We start from the raw sequence: 21,773 nt of genomic DNA, 5'->3' as shown, positions 1-21,773 counted from the left end.
CCATAGATAAAGCATATAGCTTTGTGCCTTATGTAATGCTCATAGCGCTGGAGACTTTGACTGTTTTTATGCAGCAGAGTTTAAAGGGGGTTATGTTAATGCTGTAAACATAAAATGTTCCCCTTAAGTAGTTTTAGGGTTGGAAAAATCATCTAGACTTTATGACATACACATTAAATTTTCTATTGTTTTGTTTCCGCTCTTAGTTCAAATCATATGATGTTTACACTGAGTGAAATTTTTATACCCAAGGCTATTATATATTATTTGTTTTTTATGGCTGCACCACTGAATGAAATACACATATTTAAACAATATTATCATTTCCCCCAAATTCAGCCTGACATATGTGGTATCTTGGGACAATCTGGGACCTCCACTAGAATATAACGTGAAATGAATTTGAATAATGTTTGGCTGCTAAGAATAACTTACAGTATATAACCAATGCATTTAGAAACATTTGTGAGGCCATTTAGAAAAAGAAGAGTTTCAGTGCAGCTTACTGCATTGCACAGGCAATGATGCAAGAACACAACACTGTGCCTGATCTACATCTACAGCTGTATCTCCAGACAGAAACAGGATATTGTAGAAGAATCTGAACTGCAGTTGTCATCATGAAACACAATAACAACAACAACAACAACAACAACGACAACGACAACAGAGACACACCTCTGTTATCATATTTCAGACTGAAATAACCTCAGCCTGAAAAGAGAACCCCCTCCTGAGTACCTCCTGATTGAGCCCTTTTGCATCAGAAATGGGGTTGTTGCCACCTGAAGTTATTTATGATGGCCTATCCCTCTTCCTTTTGACCTGTAGTGACACAGACCCACCCCCCTGCACTTCGACGTGTGATCTTGTTTTCCTACTCAAACCTTCGACTACACCATGTGCTCCTGGCTAGGCATAGTCTGCCAACAGCTTGCGTAATGTTTGCTACCTTTGGGCTTATGTTTGAGGGGCAGAAGGTGAAAGGAGGAGGAGAGGCAGAAAGCTTCCAGTCACAAGACAGCCAACTCATGCAAACAAACCTTACATGGTTTTATCTAAGACACCCTTGATAAACAATACATTAATGCTTATAAAGAGCAGGTCTATAGACTAGGGATTATATATAGTGATAAATAACCATTGACAGACGAATAGCATGAGGACATATAGTTTGACAGCAAAGCACATGGCATAATAAAGCATGTAGACTTTGTATTGAATGCAACACAAGGTGTCCTATCACTAATATCTGGATTTAATTAAAGGGATGCATGTAAAAGAACAATAATATAAGATAACAAAGGGATGTAACACCGCTCTACTGTGCCTCTGTCAAAAATACCTTCGCCTTTAATCTTGGAACATGTCATGTCTGCGGCATCTCACAATTAGCAGATAGGTTAAGAGAGGACACATTTCTATATAATCAGAGTTCTTGGATTTCTTTCATTATCACAACCATGAGACAGTGTCTCCACCCATGTCTGAACAGCCTCCTCAACAGGCTCCAAAACGTGCTGTGTCTGCCTTGTCATACATCACAAAAGGTGGGGGCTGCAACTGGTTATTGCACACACCTTCCCTGTCAATTACAATACCTCGTATCCAAGTAATTACTGTGCATTGTGTGAATGATTTTGTCTTATTTGAGTACATCGTGCATCTATATATTTTAAATCCAGATATATATTGAAGGCATCTTAAAAGTTTATTTTAAAAAGTTTCAAAATTGCTGAATTTCCTCAAACCAAAATGGACTTTAAAGTTAGTCTGAAAAAAAAATCCAAATATAGGAGATTATTTTCTACCTCTACTCAAATAGCACACTTAGGTACGGTTTGGAAGTATGTGTGCATTTTATGCTACTTTATACTACACGCCACTACATTTCAGAGGTAAATGTATGTTTCACTCCACTACATTAATCTGACAGATGTACCTGCTTGCAGTATCTGCCTTTATCTGTAGTTACTGGTTTCTTTTAAGAGTAAAGTTTTATACACAAAACAGTATAACATAGAAAAAAAAACCCTTACTTCAACCAGCCACATCAAAAAATTGCTGAATTAATGAATCAGCAACAATAATCCAGTGGTGTTATACACAGTAAAACTGACAGGAGTGAGTCTGCCTGCATTACGAATCCTTTGACTGTTACTGTTACTTTTATTTTGATGCTCACATTTTTCACTTAAACTAAAGTACATCTTTGAGGACTTTTAAATGAAGTGAAGTAAACTGAGGTAAAGCATCTAAATGCGATTGGCTCTATCTGTACATTACATTGCATGAGAGCATATGCGTCAGTGTGTTTGTGTATGTGATTCTGAAATGCCACAGCAGCTGAAGTCATGTCACTGCCTCACTGTGTGACAAAAGCTGCATGCAGTGACTCAGACGGAGATTTCTTTGAACACCCATCTGGCCACGGCCATTCATCGCTGGGTGTGAGAGTAAAGTTTAGGGCATTGTAAATGCAAATTTTTCCATTTCTGAGACGCACAAAGAGGGAGAGGGGTGGTGTATGTCTGCTTGCATTCTTTGCTTATAGCACAAAGCTGACCAATTGTTGTTTTATGCATGGCTCTTATTTATAATGCGGCACTGGCATGTGGTGACAGCAGCAGAGGCAGTTATTATGATTACATCGCCGTCATACTGTAAACTGGTGGATCTGGTCTGTCTACCTCTGGTCTATCCCTCTCCATCTCTACTGAGATCCTCGCGTCTCTTTCATCAGAACAGCCGCAAGTGCTGATTGTGCCAGTGTGCACGTACTCGCCATTTCGACTTCTCCATAGTCCCATTGCGGGGCCTCTGAAACAAAACAGAGCTGGATGGCCACGTACCATTTTGTATTCTCTACCTATTTTATTTCGTTGGACTTTTCCTAAAATCTGTTATTTTAATCAAAGACGACATCAAAGTGAACCCCGTCAAGTTACCTCTTATTTTAAGTCTTCTGTACAATGTCGAACAGCTGTTTGTGCCGCTTACCTTGAAAAGTGGTAAAGTGTGTAGTTGTAAGACGAAATGGTACCTTGCCATTACGTCTTTTTCTAGAAAGCACGTGATCCATCCTGTCTGTTGATGCAGTCCCGAGGGGGGAGGAGACGAGGAGGAGTCAGTCGGGAGGTTATAAAACCACCTACGCCGTTGCTTCTTCGCCACCTTCCACGCACTTACTATCAGGCGTTTCCCCCCCTCGACCGTCCTCTGCGGCTGTTGTAGCAGTGGGTCAAACAACGACGCTAACACTGGAGCTGTAAAATTACCAACGGGGTGAGTGAAAACAAAATAGATTTGGATAGCAGTTGGACATCATGTTTCTAGTAATTTCGATAGGGCGGACGTAACCGTCTTTTTTCTCTCACAACACTAAAGTAATGTTACAGTATTGACTGTAGCTAACTGTTGTTGTCAGACGTTCAACATAAAGCTGTCATAACCGTCAGCTCACGAGTCCTCGCGGGTTGACCGTTGTGACTGCAGAGCATGTGAATGTTAGCTAAACAAATGTTAGCCTCCCTGCGCCTATTGTAATCTTCGCTGTTTAAACTGAATCCAGCGTGGCTATCCGAGAGATTTGCTTATCTTATCCAAAGTGTAGTATTGTGATGACTTTCTCTGTTGTATCGTCTAAACTTGGCTTTTTAAAATGGCAACAAATAACCTAACACTCAAGCTAAAAGTGGGTGGCGTTGTTGTTAGCTGTTGATTGTTTTTATTACCTCGTGAACATGTGACGAACATTAGCTAATCTGCTATTGTTGGGGTTGATTGCTTTTCTGATAATTAATTTCAGGTGGAATGTACTAGACTACTTGAGATTGCAAGTAACTAGCCATTTCCCACTACTGATTTCTAATGTGGGTTGTGGCGCTGCGGTGTTTTGTGTTGTCCACAGGGCTCCCGTTTAAAGCGCCGCAGCAAGCTGACCAGCCAGCGCAGTGTGATCACTTGCGACTCTCTCTGAAACGACTTTCTGTTTCGGAGAAGTGCAAATTGATATCCCAAAACCACTGCCGCCGCACATCCACCAAAAAGAAAAAACCCACCCCAAATCGAAGCAAAATGGTGCAAAATAAGATCACCGAAGTCACTGGATTCCACCGCTCTTTCAAGGTGAGATTTGTTGAGGGCAAAATGCAGTGCTGCTGTCACGCCTTTGGTGAAGTCTCTATAATCAGGCCACATTTCTCAGCATGTATGTCAAAGGACTTTACCTTGCTATATATAAATACATCTGTTGCTCTCCCACATCATATGGCTGATAAACAAACCATGTGGCCTGCTGACACATGTATGTAGAGCTAATGGAAATATGACTTGAGAACATGATAGCTAAGATTTAAAGATCTGCAAAAAAATGTGGCCTTTGCAATCACTTCAAGTCACTTCTTCTATGCATATATTCTATTAGGATAGACTTTTATGGCTGTAGGTGTTTGGATTACTTGGTAATTGTTCCCCAACATATTCATTGTTAAAAAGTTTCTACCTTTTATTGCTGAGTGTAATTTTGGTTCATGGTTGCACGGTGGGAGATAAAGGCCCCTATTATCAGTTATGACAAACAACTGATGCTCTCAGCTGAATAGTTCATTAATAAGATTGCATACCTTAACAAGCATATTTGTTGTTACCACCTAGGGCCAAAATCCTTTTGAATCAGAGGACTTCACTAAAAATGGATCCCATCTTATTGATTCATCATTTAATTTTGATTCCTCCTCAAGACATGGTGAGTATTTTAACTGTTTTTTTTTTAAACTAACTTGTGACTAGTCAATGTAATCCATAATGCTTTTATGGCAACAAAACGGGTTTGTTTCTCCAATTTGGCAGAAATTTACTGTTTATTTTCAACAAAAATCTGGGATTGCCCTCAGATTTTTGTTTTCCTTTTTAGTGCTTTCTTAAAGTTTGTTTGGGTTCTTCCCTCACTAGCACATTATAATGTGGGCGCATCTTTCTCACAGACATGCCTTCCAGCCAGCCTATTGACATCCCCGATGCCAAGAAGAGAAATAAGAAGAAAAAGCGTTGCCGGGCAACTGACAGTTTCTCTGGAAGATTCGAGGGTAAAGGGTTTTTGCTGTAATTCTTAATAAACCATTATCTATATTAACTCGTGGGATTCTTCCTTTTTTAACATGATTTGAATTTTGCATATTCCTAACCTGTTAAACTCTCTGCCACAGATGTGTATAGACTGCAAGAAGAGGTACTAGGAGAGGGCGCTTATGCCAGAGTGCAAACATGTATCAATCTCATCACCAACAAAGAGTATGCTGTCAAGGTAAGACATTCTTACACACTTAATGAGTGACTGTAATATATTTGGAGAAAAAATATTTATAATGCACGGAATCTTGATTCCTACAAGTCAGTGCACCTCTCACAAGTTTGCGAATGTCGTTGTTTCCACTGAGCACCTGCGTGCTGTGTGGGCTACAGTGGCTAGTGATCAATATAGAGATGATACATTTCTTGGACCATGCTTGGAAATGTACATTGCATAATGAAATGCCTATGTACACAGAAGGGCCCTGTGCCATTACATGCTGTTGAAGAGTTATATGGAAGAAAGCTAGGTTGTGTCATTGTGTCCATGCAGCCTTCTGTTCACAGGCAGTTCTTTAGAAATCTTGTTGAGGAAATTTCTGGTCCTGGGGCAGGATATGTCTTTTTTTTCCCCCTCAGTTCAGCTCTCTGTAGAGGATGTTTGCAGGCTGCATCTGTGTTGTGCTTTTTCCTTTTTTTTCTGAGTGTGCAACACTAGCTGCTGTTAGCAGGCTCTTCCCCTCACTGTTTTTATAGTTTGTCAGCCTATCAGAAGGCTGGGAGGGATATACCCACCCCTTTTCTTTACTCCTATTGCCTACAGAGGACGCTGGTAGTGAGAACATTGTGTACTGGCAACTGTGCCAAAACAAAACCCACATAGAGAGGAAGGAGGGGTTGCTGGGTGAGGGTTGTGACCTAGGGTGTTTACACTGCTTTGTTCTCCTTCTTGCTCAGTACAGTTTTACTTTTTTCTTTTTCCTCTCCAAATGCGGTGTGGACTTGTAAATACATGTCTTGACTCCTGGTGACTTCCTTTTTTGCTTTTATATATAATGCTTATTTCCTCATTTTTTGGAACAAAACATTGCGACATATTTTTCTTTGCTGAAGTGTAGCAAAGTGCAACAAGAGCTTGTTTTACCTATTGCAAGTTCTTGGCCCTTAAGCCACAAATCCCACTAGGACACCGGACATAAACACCCATCTATCTTTTTACTCCCAATTAATCCCTGTTTTCTGTTTAATTTCTGCTAAAGTTTGAAGCAAACTGTTGACTGTTGAAGGCTTGTTCCCCACAGCACAAGTGTCCATATCATACCAATTAATATTTCAGATGAATTGGAGGACAGATTCTCTCATGTGACCAGAATCTGTTGGTATTGTTTACCCTGGGATGGTTTGGTAGATCCCTTGGGACTTTGCAGGTCTGGGGGAGGAGACATGAGGGTCTGCAGTTATTGGAGGTCATTTGGGAGTCGGGAGGGGGCTCAGACTGCTCTTGCCAGATGTCCTGTCTATCCCCTCCCCCTCCAGACAGGAGTGAGTTGGATGTGTGGGCCCCTTGTGTTGCAATTGCAACAAAAGCCTCAGCAGCAAGGACGCACAGAAATCTGTGCAGTGCATGCCTATCTGAAGGTTTCCTAACAATAATTTGCCATAAAGGTATTATTTCACAACCCTGAGTTGATGTTTGAACCTGCAGTGTGGCTTAGTGACTTGTTTTGCAATAGACTACTGTGCTTCTGATCTGTGATTTTGAGAAACAACCATAAATCTAGCACCTCGTAAATAACTGTCCACCTACTTAACATTTTGATAATGCATTTTCCAGCTATGTTTTACAGTTTCTTCTTTATCTGCATGTCATTATCAGGGTGGGAGGTTTGTGTTGTGATCAGGAGAAAGTGAGCTGATTGGGGGTTGTTTGTGCTGCTGACTCAGACTGGAACAGTGCAGAGGCTTTGGACTGCTCACAGGCCTCTTGTCTGTCCATTAATCCTAGACACACACTGCAACTCTGGCCCCACTGGGCTTCAATAGCAGCTGTAATCCAGCTACCAGGAAGAGAAACACGCACAGCCTCCCAAGCAGACAATAACTGACCACGGCTGGAAAATTCAGGCCTTTTGCTTTGGTGTCAGCAGTCTATCTTTCTGTCTCTTTTGGCAGGGCATCGTGCAGCCGGTGGCCCCTCGGTGGTTTATTTCCAGGCAGCAAGTTATATTTAGAGAGCATTTTTTGTTGTTATCATAAACAGTTTTAGATTAGCTCATGGGATGTTTCAAAGGAATGCTTAATGGCTCCTTAAAAGCACTTAAGATTTACATATAAGATTTACAATATAGAGATGCGGTGACTGTGATTCTCATTCTCCTATGTCCCTGCTTTGGCAGGCAGCACTGAAAGTAGGTTAAACTATACTTGCAACTGTGTCACAGGGTGGGATAAATGTTGGCAAGCAGGGAAAATTCAAGTTTGGTCTGGAGGGTAACCAGTTATAGGGCACTGTATATATGTAATATGTAATCTGGGCTATACCGCCTGCTCTACAGTAAACATGGCCACTAATGGGGTTTTGTCGTGCAGCGTGAAGGGGTGGCCTTCACTCAAATATTAACTTGCATATGGGCTCAGTTTTTCTTCAGCCATCAGAGCACTAACAGAATTGTCCTCCAGCCTACTGCTGTGGAAAATATGACTGTTACAGACTCATTTGTTTAGTGGTCTATTTTTAGATAATGTGGCTCAACCTTTACATTGTTCTGTTCCAGATCATTGAGAAAAGACCAGGCCACAGCCGCAGCCGTGTCTTCCGTGAGGTTGAAATGCTCTACCAGTGCCAGGGCCATAGGTAATGTCCTTCTGTCATGACCAGCTAAACATAATGCCACCTGATGAATTTATGGAGATAGTACTGCAGACTGAGTGACCCAATTTTTGCTGCATCTTATTAGTCCTCTTAGTCTATAGTGCAGAAATCACAGGGAATTTTCAGTCAGCGAGTTTTGGAGGTTACCACTGGCTTATAGTGCTTTTTTCTTTTCTGAAGGAACATCCTAGAGCTGGTGGAGTTCTTTGAGGAGGAAGACAAGTTCTACCTGGTGTTTGAAAAGCTCAGAGGAGGTAAGTGAATTATAGCTGCTGTAGGAAGCCTGCATCAGATCCTTTTTGTTATTTGTGAACATTCCTATATTGCATTTTCCCTGTCTCTGGGCTGTAGCCAGTTGTTTCTGTTTGTGTGAGACTTGTAAACAGAGCTGATCCTCCCCCCCCCCCCCCCCCCCCCCCTTTAGGGTCAGTCTTGGCACACATTCACAAGAGGCAGCACTTCAGTGAGCAGGAAGCCAGTGTTGTTGTGCAGGACATCGCCAGCGCTCTAGATTTCTTGCATAACAAGGGTAAGACCACTTTTACAAAATAGCAAGCAATTTAATCACTTTTAATGATCTCCAAAAAGGCCCAACAACCCCACTGATATGTGTACCATGAAATGGGTTTTGATACAGCAGTTAGGAACTGATATTACACATTACAATAGCTAAAATGGGGCATATTCACATTAATATTTAGATTGCCCAAAAGACACTAGACCATATTTTTACATTTCTTTACACTGGTGAAAATGTCTGACTTTGTTTTCTTTTAAGTTGATATGATAGAAAAATACATTTTCCTTCATCCCAACACTATGGCCTTATCTTACTAATGAAGAAAAGTGATTGATGGATTGCTTTCATTATTTTCTAGGAATGGCACATAGAGACCTGAAACCTGAAAACATTCTCTGTGAGAGTGCAGACAAGGTGAGTTAACTGCAAACATGTTTGAGCTCAAATGGTTCAAAGGGCAACAAATGTAGTGATAAAGTGTGATAAATTACTCTTAAGATTGTGATATGAACCTTGGTAATGATAAAGGACAGTGGAAATATCTGGTCCCACATGTAAATATTCCATACATATTATACAGAATTAAAAGATTAATTTGAATCATTCTGAGCTTGTATGTCTTTACCAGATTTCCCCAGTCAAGATCTGTGATTTTGACTTGGGCAGTGGGATCAAGCTGAACAGTGACAGCTCACCCATCTCCACCCCTGAGCTCCTCACTCCTGTAAGTCCAGCTGCTCATTGTGCCTGTCTTGATTGCCATACAATTTTGAAAACTTTTATAAATGGGGAAAATTGCTACTGAAGGGAAATGTATGTTCGAAATATACAAATACACCTATTCAAAGTTTGGAAGAGGATAATCTGTCATATGGTCTGAATCACATTTCCCTATACAGCGTTTTGTTTCCTTGTTGTGGTTTTAGGCTGTAAAATGTTTTATCAATCATCCAGTCGGCTGCTTAACTATTGGGCAGTCCTCAGTGGTGTTAGCTGCAGGCCAGCTCGCTGATTGGAAGAGAAAATGCTGTGTTTTGAGGTTAAGGTAGTTCAGTGTTGGACAGTTTCTCTGAAATGATGCCATGGATTGCTTCCTGAATGTCCCTGCCTGGCAGCATTTACCCTCCCTTATCATGTTGAAGTATAAGCAACGATAGATATCCCTCAGTTTAATGACCACGTCCTGTTGCTTATCAGTCGCAAATATGAGTTTGGGGGGTTATGGCTGTTTAACCCTCCTGCTGTCGTCACAACACAAAGCAAATCCTCTGAACAGTGCCCAGTAAAGTGGAACATTTGCAACCTTAAAGAGGAATGGTAAAGTTGAACTGGCAAGCTTTCCACTTGTGTCAACACATACTCTGTCTGTTGGTTGTCTGGGGGGGCTGGACAGATGGATCAGAGCAGGTGAAGGATAGTGGTTTAGCCTGCAGGAATGTGGTGGATGGGTAGGGGGTTTTCTACACTGGTAACTTCATCTTCCTCTAGCAGAACTAATGGACAGAGAGCCCATCCCTGGACTATTTGAAGGGGAGATAGTTTTGGGGCCAAGTGGCCTCACGTGTTTAGACTACATGGATTTCAAAGCTGGGCCTGAATGATTGTCTGTTTGGTGCAGTGGTGTGTTCCTATTAGTTTGTCTTCATGTTTTCATAATTATTAAATGGCCGGTTTTTGCACGTAACCACATGACTTGAGCCAATACAAGGATTGTCAGTGGAAGAAAAGTTGATCCCTGAGGACAAGACACAATGTGATAGCCTTGGAATGTAATAAGGCTGCAGGGAACACATTGTGACTTTTGCAAGCTCCGTGTCCTATGGTATGAAGAAGTTACAATAAAACCAAAACACACAAACCCATTTCCCTTTTTCTCTCTGTGGTATGAGAGAGAAAAACATCCACCCTCTCTCTGTTTAGTCTCCGCCCAGTGGCCCCAACCATGGCTTGTGCTGGTCTGCGCTTTCTTTATGTTCTTTATACAAAGGCTGTGCATAAGGTTTGTTCTAGAAATTTTAGTCCCCCCCCCACCCTACACCTAGCAACTGAGATGTGATTGGCTAAACAGTGGGAGGGGGAGGGTAACTGGGAGGGACAAATACCCAGTCTGCTCATGCGCTCTGGCTTGTTTTCTTTGCCTTGATCACAGGAACAATGTTATCTGATTTTCATCTCACTATTGGCACTCTCACCCTGCCCCCTCATTTGCCCACATTCCTACAGTTGCTGTTGCACAATATAATGTGGTTGCGCATTTATTGCTCAAGTTCCTGATCCCATTGAATCAACTTTATCGAAGGGCTGTAACAAATGTTTATTGTGAATGTATTTGTGCTCTCCAGTATAAGCACCAGGAATGCAGGGAACGGGAGAAAGACCTTTTCTAGGAAACGGCTAATTTTAGTTTACTAAGAACACTGCACAAGTGACTGCCTGCCCATCTGCTCAGCATGAAATAAATCTGACTGTTCAAATGTCAATGCTCATGTGCAGCAGTAGTGAACTGGATGGAACTGTAACACGAAGGCACTTCACACCAGCAGCTTAGACAGTTAAAAAGAATTAAAGGAACCGCATCAGTTATTTGTTCATGTCACAGATGCAGGTACAGCTGCATAATGACAGAACAGGTCCCCTTCCTTAAGCCTCTTCAGATAATCCTGTAGTTGACAAACAGCAGAGGTGTGCGTCATCAGTGCTATCTATATGGTCTGACTAGTCACATGGTTTCAGGAAAGCCCCAAGGTTGCAATACCAACCAACCCTGTGATAACAGCAGCTGATGAGCTGACTATCTGCATCTTACAGGAAGGTTTGAGGAGGATGTGACTGATGCAAGTGCACAAGGTGTTTGCAACAGCAGCACAGGAAGAACAAATGTGAGTTTAGATTTGAGGCTGTGCCAGAGCCATGATTGCTGTTTACCCCTCTTTTTTTTTTTTTTTTTTTTTTTTTTTTCTCTCTCTCAGCTCTTATTGGTCACAGTTGCAGGCAGTCCTGGACAGGCTTTTAATCTTTAATTGTCTTTGATTGGCAGTGTGTTTGGGTGGCTTTTAAACAAGATTAGCCCTGATAGCTGTTTTTGATAGCACAGCTATCAAATTGCATTTCAGTTTTAGGGCACCTTGGTAGGCAAAAATATCCTTTGTGCTTGTGTCTTTTTATTTGTCTGTGTGTGGCAGCAGTATTTGGCCTGAATCCTGTAAGCTTGTCTGTGGAGGCAGTCGCCCCAGACACGATGTTGTTGGTGGAAATGTGGGGGTTGGGGTTTTCTCTCCGACTGAAGCAGCTTTGTCTGAGATTCCTGTGCAGCAAATTTCATTACATAAGGGTGCAGTGGGGTGGAGGTGGAGTTAGGAGACAGCTGGGATATAGCACTGGAACACAATAGATGCCTGCTCAATGTAAACATGCACCTCCACAGATGGAAGAAGGATATAGGCCAGTAGGTTTGTCAGGATGCAGGTTTTACAAATACTTCAAAATGTGCATTGCTGTATACTATAGTTTTAAAAATAACTGATCAAAGGATGGATGAACGAACACGTATTCTCAGAGCAGGTTCTCAGAATTTATACCAGATGCTGTCTGTTAGGACACCCTCTACACATTTCGAAGAATCCCAACTCTTGAAGTGAAACAGGGTTCACTTCATATGTATAAATGTTATTAAGTTAATAGAATAAGGCAGCATTAAAATGTCTTATCCATTAATATCTGTGTCCTGTTGAACTAGCGACCTGCTCCTCTTTTCTGTTCCTTATGTATTAAAACAGCATTTGGTGTTTGTGTTTCCAAGTTATGTAACTGGCAAGGGCTCAGCCCAGTCTCTGCAGGACAGCCAATCCTCTTTTCCCTGCTCAGTGTTTGGCCTAATTTTTTTCTTAGCTACATAACAAGGCACCATCAGAGCTGAGCCTATCCTTGCCGTCAGCCAGTTCAGCCTGGCTTGTGTACAGCTGGATGGTCATAGCAGTGACTCACTGCTGTTACCTACCCACACTAACCTGCCTCATTATAGCTCAGCCGTCTTTCTCTACCCTTGATATGCAATTGTACACAACGTTCCTACTTTGTGTCTTCAAAACATGAAGAGAGGCTAGAATAGCTATATAGTACATTTTGAACAAATCATCACGGCAGATAAGCATGTGACTGTCACATAGGCTGCCCCAGAGGCTTTAGAGTTTCAACCATGAGGTATCAGCTGAATGAAGGAATGTGGATAGCAGCCAAAAGGAACCAAGGAACCTGTGTTTCTTTTTTACTTTTTTTCTGCTGTAGTTTGTTTTTTCCACTTGTCACCCTCCAGCCTGACAAACTGAACCACTGTTTTGTTTTTTTTGTTTTGTTTTTTCATGTCTTTTCACAGTGTGGTTCAGCAGAGTACATGGCACCTGAGGTGGTTGAGGCCTTCAGTGAGGAGGCTACAATTTATGACAAGCGCTGTGACCTGTGGAGCCTTGGAGTCATCCTCTACATCATGCTGAGTGGCTACCCACCATTTGTAGGCCGCTGTGGTGGTGACTGTGGCTGGGAATTAGGGGAGCCCTGCCACACCTGCCAGGTAAGAATTTGACACACTCATTTAGTCCTTCACCCTTCCTATATCTTGCAGGACATGAGTGAAACTTGAGCACTATCAATCTTCTCCATTCAGGTCAAGATAATTGATTTTAAAAATAAATAAATAAATAAATAAATGTGTGTCCATTTTCAGAACACTTTATTTGAGAGTATCCAGGAAGGAAAATACGAGTTTCCAGAGAAAGACTGGGCTCATATCTCCTCAAGTGCCAAAGACCTAATATCCAAACTTCTGGTTCGGGATGCCAAAAACCGCCTGAGTGCCAGCCAGGTGCTGCAGCACCCCTGGGTGCAGGGGGTAAGTCTAAAACCACCAAGCCATCTGCTCATATTTTTTTTACACATTTCTCATGTTGTGGTTTAAGAGTTTGTTTCTAGCCAATAAACATATCTATCTTTTTCATTCAGGGTGCTTCTGACACTTTGCCAACATCCATCTTGCATCAAAGGTGAGAAAGCATTAGAGTTACAGCTACAGAAGATTCTATTCCCTCTGACACTGATATATTGGCAACTTAAAATATGTACGTTGTTCACATTTTGACTGTTTTTGTCACCTATTCTTGTCCATTAGAACCAGCAATGCCAGGGATCTGACATTCTTTGCTGACAAAGCCATGGCTGTGAATCGGCAGCTGGCTGAACAGGATGGCATGGAAGATCAGCAGCAGCAGGAAGCCCCGTTTGTTGTTACTGCTACTGGCTCTTCTATGCGCCTCTCTCCTCCTTCCAACTCCAAGCTGGCCAGGCGCAGACAGCGAGGCAGCCAGCCCAAGGGAGGGCCTGTCTCTGCTGCAGAGCTCCGTCAGCTCTTGGCCCCTCTGGTTATTGTGGGAGACTGTGCCTGAAGTTGGTCAGCCCTGACCTCCAACCTTCCGTTAAGATTCAAGTCCAGATCTAAGACTCCCCTGAGACTCTCCCTCCCCAGTTCTGGCCCCTCTCTTTGACTCTAGCTGGCCTTGGTTCCTCTGCCATTCAGGCTTTATTGCCTCTCTGTAAAGGGAGATGCTGCTTGCAGCCCTTCCTCTAAATGCCTTCTGCCCTTCTGCAGCACTTCTGAAGCACATTAGCCCAGGGCCTGCATATAGCAAACACACAAATATGTGCTCGTCCAGGTTGGGGAGGAGGGCCAGTTAATGATTTGGGAGAGAGAGAAGTATTTTTGTTATGTTCTTTTTTTTCATACAACTCAGTTCAGAAGAAATCAGAACACTTATCTTCGAAACTAAGCTCAGACACCAAAGGACAACCTGTTGTGCTGCTCCCATGTTACAACTGGATCCACTGTGAATTAAGTTATCTGGAATGTTCTCTTTGCCTGTATGTGTATGCATGAATGGTCCATCTGCAGATACGTACAAGCTTATGCAATATGCCAAGATGAAGGCTGTTCCTGTCTCGAAGGGATTCAGTATAAGGGGCTGGAAGGGCTGTAAGCCAATGCTGTCTGTGCCTGGTGCGGTCCATTGTGTGGCTGGGGACTCATCAAAGATTTTTTTTTTTCCTTCATTTAAGACAAATTCCTCACAACTGAGCCTCCTCTGTAAATGTCTGAGATGAAACACACTCATCCAGCCTGGTGGCCATGCACTTAATGCTCTGAAAGCAAAGAATGTTTGTCTGTACCCAGCCAGCCATGACTTACTGTTGCACCAATTCATACAGTTTGTTATATATATATATAGTGTTTATGACACCATCAGGCAAGTCTAATGGTATTAAATTAAACTATGATGCATGCCTGCCCCAAAATAAGACTTCTGAGCTTGCTCTGAAGTATACCTGGTATGTTGGTAGAGGCTGACTATACAGTATGTTAACTGGCAAGTGAAACTGGGTCATTGTTACTTTCACTGTAGAGAAATCAAGACATGTCCCCTTGCCACAACCAGAACTTGTATTTTTTTTTTTTTTCTGTTTTGTTTTTTCCTTTTTCATACCAATTTTTTTTTTTTTTTTTTCTTCAACTCAATTTATGCATAAGACTTAACCTTAAATATCTTGGTAGTAAAGGTTAAAGCTCCTATCAGGAGTTTGAAAAGCACATTTTGGCCAATGTGATCAGTGTCATTTATTGATCAAATATATTTATTTGGACCATCATTTCTTTTCCAGGGGTCACCATTGTCTTGTTTTTCATGAGACACACCCATTTAAAAATGACATTATAAATTCTCATTACAAAATAAGACAGATGAGATTTTTCTAAAAAGAAACATTAAAAAAAAGGAAAAACATTCCACAAAAAGAAAAACGACAAAAAAAAGTCTTCCAAGGATGTGTAGCTGTATTAAGTTTACTTTATTTTTGATGTTTGAGAACTCCATGTCAATGTGCCACACTGATTATTTTATTTTTTTTATTCTTTTTTTCTTCTCCCCCTCTACCCCTCCCCTTTTTTGTATGGCTGTTAATAAGCTTCTATTTTCTATGTGGTGATTTCCATGCAGGTGCTGTTCAGTTCAGGTGAAACACCGGATGTTTTCCTTTAAGTTTTTTTTCTTTTTTTCTTTTTTTTTTTGTATGTTTTGTGTTTTTAAAAGTTCAGTATGTGGTGTATGAGGTGGGAAGATCGAAAGAAGAGTTTAAGTTCATCTGGAGCGTTCATGCCCAGTGAAGGCAAGTTTTAAATTTTTTTTTTTTTTTTTATTATTTTATTTTTTTATAAATGTAAGATTTGGCAATAATCTTTTTTTTTGTTATTGTTCAGATTACGTTAAAGCTCATTCTAAGACTGACAGGTAATGGACTGGTGATGAGGTGGTCTCACAACACTGTAGCCATTTCACCAAAGAGGGTTCAAGTCATGACATTGAATATGTGATCCATCACCTAGCAGTGAGAAGTGGGGAACTTCTGATTGTCCATGTCCTGTTGCCAGCACTGCAGCGACGGTACTCTGGAAATGGTGTCAAAGGACCCATTATGTTGATACTAGGACACTGTAATAGTTCTAAAAATACCTTTCTACAGATGCATCGTTATGGGGTTTTATGTCTTATAATAAGACTTACTTGAATTTGTGTATGCAGCTGTTTCTTCTCCATTTGGGAAACTACTTTGCTATCAGTAATCTCAAAGCATTAAGCTGATGATCAAGGCAATCTTGGGGTTTTAAAATACCTATACAGTTCAGTATTCTGCCTTTTTCTCCCCTTTGAGCATCACACAAGTTAGTCCCTACTTTTTGATAGGGTTGGATACTCAGAAACGCACAGACTTTGGCCATACTCTGTGATATCCTGAATGGTATATGAGAGTTTTCTTGGTCATGACCATTTCTACTTTTTGTCAAATGGCAGTAGCTTTCTGGACTGCCTTTTATTGGGGATAATGGGACAAAATGATATCTTTAAGCCTACCAACTTTTATATTGTATGTCATTTTGACGTAAGGAAGTGTTAAAATTCATTCAGTCATTTATTCAAATGGACAGTTCATCAACCTCCCCACAATTTGAATGTAGCCCTAAGGCAAAAGCATTTACAATCCAGCAACACTGATCAAATGTTTTATGAACAGTTCATTTCATGGACATGGTGTGGGGTTATTCTGTCTAAATTGATAGTCCTCCAACAATTTTTTTGATTTTTAACACTGTCTGAATCACCCCAAACCCACTGTGTTCATTGGGAAGAAATCTGAAATAAATACATCCTTTAAGTACAAAAAGAATTTTGATTTAAAATAAGCACTTTACTGTACCATGTGAATGATTGCAGTTCACTCAAGGCAACATTTATGACAGTTGCAGATTTTTGTATTGTTTTTCTAAAAAAAAATTTAAAAAAAATGCAATAAAATGTTTTGAACTACACACTCGTCTGTCTGGTTTCTGTAACATCTTGATATTTTTTCATAAAGCCAGGAAGGCTCAAGTGAAAACAACTGTACTTTCCCTGACGTTCTCCTGTATCACTAGTTTCATATTAACTCAGTCTTATCTCTCGGCTGAGGCTGTTTCATCTGATTCAGTGCTGTAAATCCTTTTATCAGTAACACTCCCTGATATCTGAGCTGACTATGTCACATATGTCCTTGGCTGATGGTAAATATGAGCTCAGTTGTCTCCTCACACACACACACACACACACACACACACACACTGAAATGTGACGGTAGTTTCACCTTGCATTAGTCATGCTGAGAGAGTGGCTGTAGGGGCGCTCTTCGCAGCAATTTGGGCCCAATCTGATGAGACTGATGCAACCTGCTGCAAGAGCTGCAGCTCCTGTAAGTCACCTCATGGTTTCCCTGGAGATAAAAAATGACTTCTGCTGAATTGACTGAATGCCAGTGTATCATTTCAACACTATTACTAGTCAGGATTTGTCATACTGTGGTTAAAATCAGCTGTGCAGACTGAAATAATGTCAGTAGGAATATTATTGGTATTACCTCAAGTACTTAAAAATAACATGGGTTTGGCCCAATGATAATCTTTAAGTGAATGAGAAAAGAGCACTGAAGAGAATAATGATAATAATAATTTAATAGTAATAATAAACACAATAATAATAATAATGATACTGTAGACGACCTCAGAGATTTGTGCCCTTGACCCATCAACAAGGGCTGCAACTAATTATTTTCATTATCAGTTAATATGCTAATTATTTATTTGCGTAATGGATAAATAGTTCTTTCTACGAAAAGTCAAAATAGTGGAAAATGCTCATCATAAGTTCTTAGATCACAAGGCAATGATTTCAGATGTCTTGTTTCATCTGGCCAACTGTACAAAACTGCCAACTGTGAAACATAAAAAAGAAGCAAATCCTTACATTGTATAGATGGCGCCAGCAAATGTGTGATTAATATGTGATATATTTTCTGTTAGTCAGCTAATTGGTTAGTTGACTGACTCTTTTATCACTGTATACATTTACAACATTTTTTTGTGTCATGATGATTCCTCTATTATTCCCTTTTAATTTGAATTTTCTACACATTTTACAGAAACAAATTACAAAGTTCTCAACAAATCACAAAAGAAAAAAAAGAGTCAATTGCATAATTTCTATTTCAGCATTGCTAACGTCATATGGCAGGAGGAAATTAAATGATGCAACAGCAGCGTGTTTTCTGTACAAACTCCAGCAAAACATGTTTGATTGAGTAACTTCACAGGCAATTGTCTCCCTCTAGTGGAGTGTTTAACAGCTGCATGCGTAAACACACTGCAAAGATTCAAATGAAAATGTATCCTCTGGGTATTCAGTTATGATAAACTAATCTAATCTAATACAGATATAGGAGACTATGTCCTCAGTCAATAAATAAAAAGTAAATATGGATTTCTAATGTGATGACACCAAACATGACATAAAAGTCTGAACAAATCAACCTTTTGTGAGCCACAGATCATGGGATTTCAAGTCATGAGATTCAACTCTTAGATCTGAAAAGGGTCAAGTGAGTTCTATTTGAAGATAGTTTAGAAAACAGGATGTTTAGACAACAGGAATCCTCTATGACTTAATTGTCTTTTGTCCGACACTACTTGTCTTAGCTAATTTTGTTTCCCCTTTAAAGCACTTTGTAACTTAGTTAAGAAAAGTGAAAACAAATAAAGTTCATCCTGATGAAACATGGATATTGATATGATCCAAGAGACTGGTGACTAATAAATAATAAACTATTTGCACATTTCAAAGAAAAAAGAATATGTTCAACCCTTCCTGGATAAATTATTTTATTGTCATAGTGCGTCACTAGATGGATACTATTTCCCAAAAGCATCTTAGGGCTAAGGTGATCTTAGTCCTATTTTAAGTCTATGGGCTAAGATCATCTTAGCTTGAAGATACTTTTTGGTTCTAGTCTTCATTTCAAATCATAAATGGCAAGAACAGTGTGAAATAATGTAGCAATGCAGTTACCTGGCTTTCCATTTCATTACATCTTTTAACTCGATCAATACAATAGCAGCCATGTCTGAGAAAAACACACAGACAAACAATATGTAGGCCTATACACGTGCACTGAGGTTAATTACAATAAACACGGTAAGATATAAACTTCACTTGATCTAAGATGTCTGCAATGGGCCTTTTTCTTGGCAGACACTTTGACCTTCTTGTGGTAGTAAAAGCACATGTTACTAATAACATTAATGATGGTTCTGTCCTATTCAAGTGTCTTGGTAAGTCATAACAGCGACAACGAGCCAGCACGCACAACACCAGGACCCTGAAAGGGAAGAAGCTGAATTAAATTCAGTCATTAATTTTATTATTTACACCTGCACTTGTGATGTTGCTATGAGAAAGTCTTTAACACTCACTGCAGAATTTTTAAATTAAATGGACCCTGTAATTTAATTATTCGACTGCCTTTGTTTTCTTATTATTCTCTCTGAACTTGTAACAGCTGCTATGAGCCTGAGACTTCCAGCTGTGAACATGGTATCTTCAGTTTTCATCAAAGTTACATTAGGGACCATTTTTAAAAACACAAAAAATGCAATTTAATACTCACTTCACAAAAATACCAGCCAATATATAAAAATAGAAATGAAAACCAGTATAAGTAAGGCCTAGAATTATTTACCCAATTGCATGAATGTGTTTTTTTTTTCATTTTTGTTTTCCCAGCAGCACATAACAATTCCTAATAATATTATTAATCAATCATTAAACATAACCAAGACCTAGATAAGCAGCAGAAAATGAATAAAATGAATAGACAGACTAATCATTCACAATTAACTAATTGATTTACATATCTGCATCTGAATTTTACATAAGGTCAAAGGTCTGGAATAATAATACTGCACATTTTCAAGCTGGTTTTTGCAAAAAAAAAAAATCACATACAAAAGCATTTTATAATGTTATTGTCAACAGCGGGCTGAAAAAATGCTTGAAACCAATCTTTTAAGCTTTGCAAGACATGTATATATTCTGTGTAAAACATTCAGCTATTGTCTGGGTGTAGGTGACTTTCCAAATTCTCTAAAGACATGTATTTTTACACTAGGCTACTTTCTACTTGTGAAACAGTTATATCAGGTGGGTAAATTTTGAAGTTAAATAATTAGCACCCAACTATTGACACACTACAAACTATATTTTACCACCTGAAAAATGATTATCATTTTTCTATTGTAGAACAATATGATTTATTTATGGATGCAGACATAAGAAAAAATCCAATGGAATACATGTTAAAGTGACATTTTCCCAAGATATTAGAAGACAAAACGGATTGACGCCACAGATTGCATAAGAAACACTACAAAATACAAGAATTCAGCAGTATAAATGATATTATGTTCAGGAAAGTGTGCAGTGTTGTTTACAAAAAAATGTTTACAAAATGAAAAATGCTAAATAAGACCTGTTTAGTGCCTATGTATTATCAAATGTAAAACAATGAAAGGTGAATATAGTGATACAATAATTATTTTTTTGTGATGAAAACAGTGTCTTCATTTTAAAATATGTAATTATTTTAGTTATTTATTATACAGTATTAAAATGTCAAAGTCAAAAATGCCTGTTACAGTAGTCTAATATTTACCGTGATAAACAATACAGCACCCTATTACTGTGATGACAATTACAGTACTGTAATTATTACTGTAATAAAAATTACAGTATTTTATTGGTACTGTGGTTAAATTTACAGTAAGCATATTGTGGAATGTAATAGGGCAACTTACTTGCTAATTGCTGCCAGCTAGTTACTGTACATTTTTACAGTATTCTTCTTACAATGTATAGAAAGCTTCAAAGGTTTAAGTATGATAATAAAAAAGTAAATATAAATAAAATAAAACTTAACAAAAAAGATTCTTGACAATAACAAAACAGAAAAAGTCATGATGTCAATAATAAAGCAAAGGTACAAATGTACTGAACCAAAGGACCAAATAAACATTTTGACATCAGGGCATCAAAAAAAGATAAGAGCCATGAGTCCAAATACTTATGTTGAGTAAAGAATTTATTTCAGCTAAGAAACTTGGAAAATGTATGTGCCCGTTAGTAGCTTACTTTCTGTGTGCAAAAAACAAACAAACAAAACATATACATATCTAAATAACCAAAACATAGCCTGTGCATCAAAAACAAAAAGATTAGCTGCTGACTGCGTGTCAATTAGTATGTCAGTGATTAGCTGCCCAGCACACCTGAGGATGATGATGATGATGATTGCGACTGGAGCTGATTGGATCAGTGTCTGTATGGAGTGCACAAAAATCCTGAGCACCTGTAAGTCTGAAATTTGAGAGTCGAACTGGAGGTAGGTATCATGAAGGATTTTAGGATTTGTAAAGTTTGTTTTAGGACCTGTTTGAACATCTGTGAATTTGATTAAAAACTAGGAATTAAGAAATTTTGTTGCTGGTTAGTCTGAATAAAAAAAATAGGTAATTGTTCGGATGCAGTAACTTAAGAATAGGAATATAGCAGATGGGTTGTACTGTGAATTGGTCTGCCTCTACTTTTTTTTTTTTTTCTGGAAAGAAATATTTAACTAACTTGACCTTCAATAAGTCTATAAAGACTTGCTTATTTCAAGTTAAAACAAAGAAAAATACTAGCTAATGTGTTAATTTCTAGATGCTGAAAAATGTAACCGCCGATTTAGCATGTGTTCGGGAAACTTGAGTGAACATTGTTAATTGATCCTTTTTGGCATTTAAGGCAGTAGCCTAGTTAGATATTTGGGGAAATGCATTTGTTCACTTTCTAATAGGCTTCAGGTCCACCAGTC

General features: G+C 39.4%; 1 protein-coding gene across 1 annotated transcript; it reads left to right on the top strand.

Annotated features, from left to right (window-relative positions):
• The first annotated feature begins 3,158 nt into the window (after positions 1–3,158).
• Positions 3,159–16,866, top strand: mknk2b (MAPK interacting serine/threonine kinase 2b). Its single transcript, XM_023406009.2, has 14 exons — positions 3,159–3,285; positions 3,911–4,128; positions 4,657–4,747; positions 4,986–5,087; positions 5,208–5,305; positions 7,845–7,924; positions 8,123–8,196; positions 8,367–8,471; positions 8,821–8,876; positions 9,091–9,186; positions 12,835–13,029; positions 13,183–13,347; positions 13,458–13,498; positions 13,624–16,866. The coding sequence occupies exons 2-14, from the start codon at positions 4,078–4,080 to the stop codon at positions 13,895–13,897; spliced, it is 1,428 nt and encodes a 475-aa protein (XP_023261777.1). The 5' UTR covers positions 3,159–3,285; positions 3,911–4,077; the 3' UTR covers positions 13,898–16,866.
• The last annotated feature ends 4,907 nt before the right edge of the window (positions 16,867–21,773 follow it).

The sequence above is a fragment of the Seriola lalandi genome, unplaced genomic scaffold (genome assembly GCF_002814215.2).
Source record: "Seriola lalandi dorsalis isolate HSWRI2012SDOR001 ecotype SW California unplaced genomic scaffold, Sedor1 jcf7180002054293, whole genome shotgun sequence".
Classification (NCBI taxonomy): Eukaryota; Metazoa; Chordata; class Actinopteri; order Carangiformes; family Carangidae; genus Seriola; species Seriola lalandi.
Note: the sequence above shows the minus strand (reverse complement) of the source record. Positions and strands in the feature narration are given on the sequence as shown.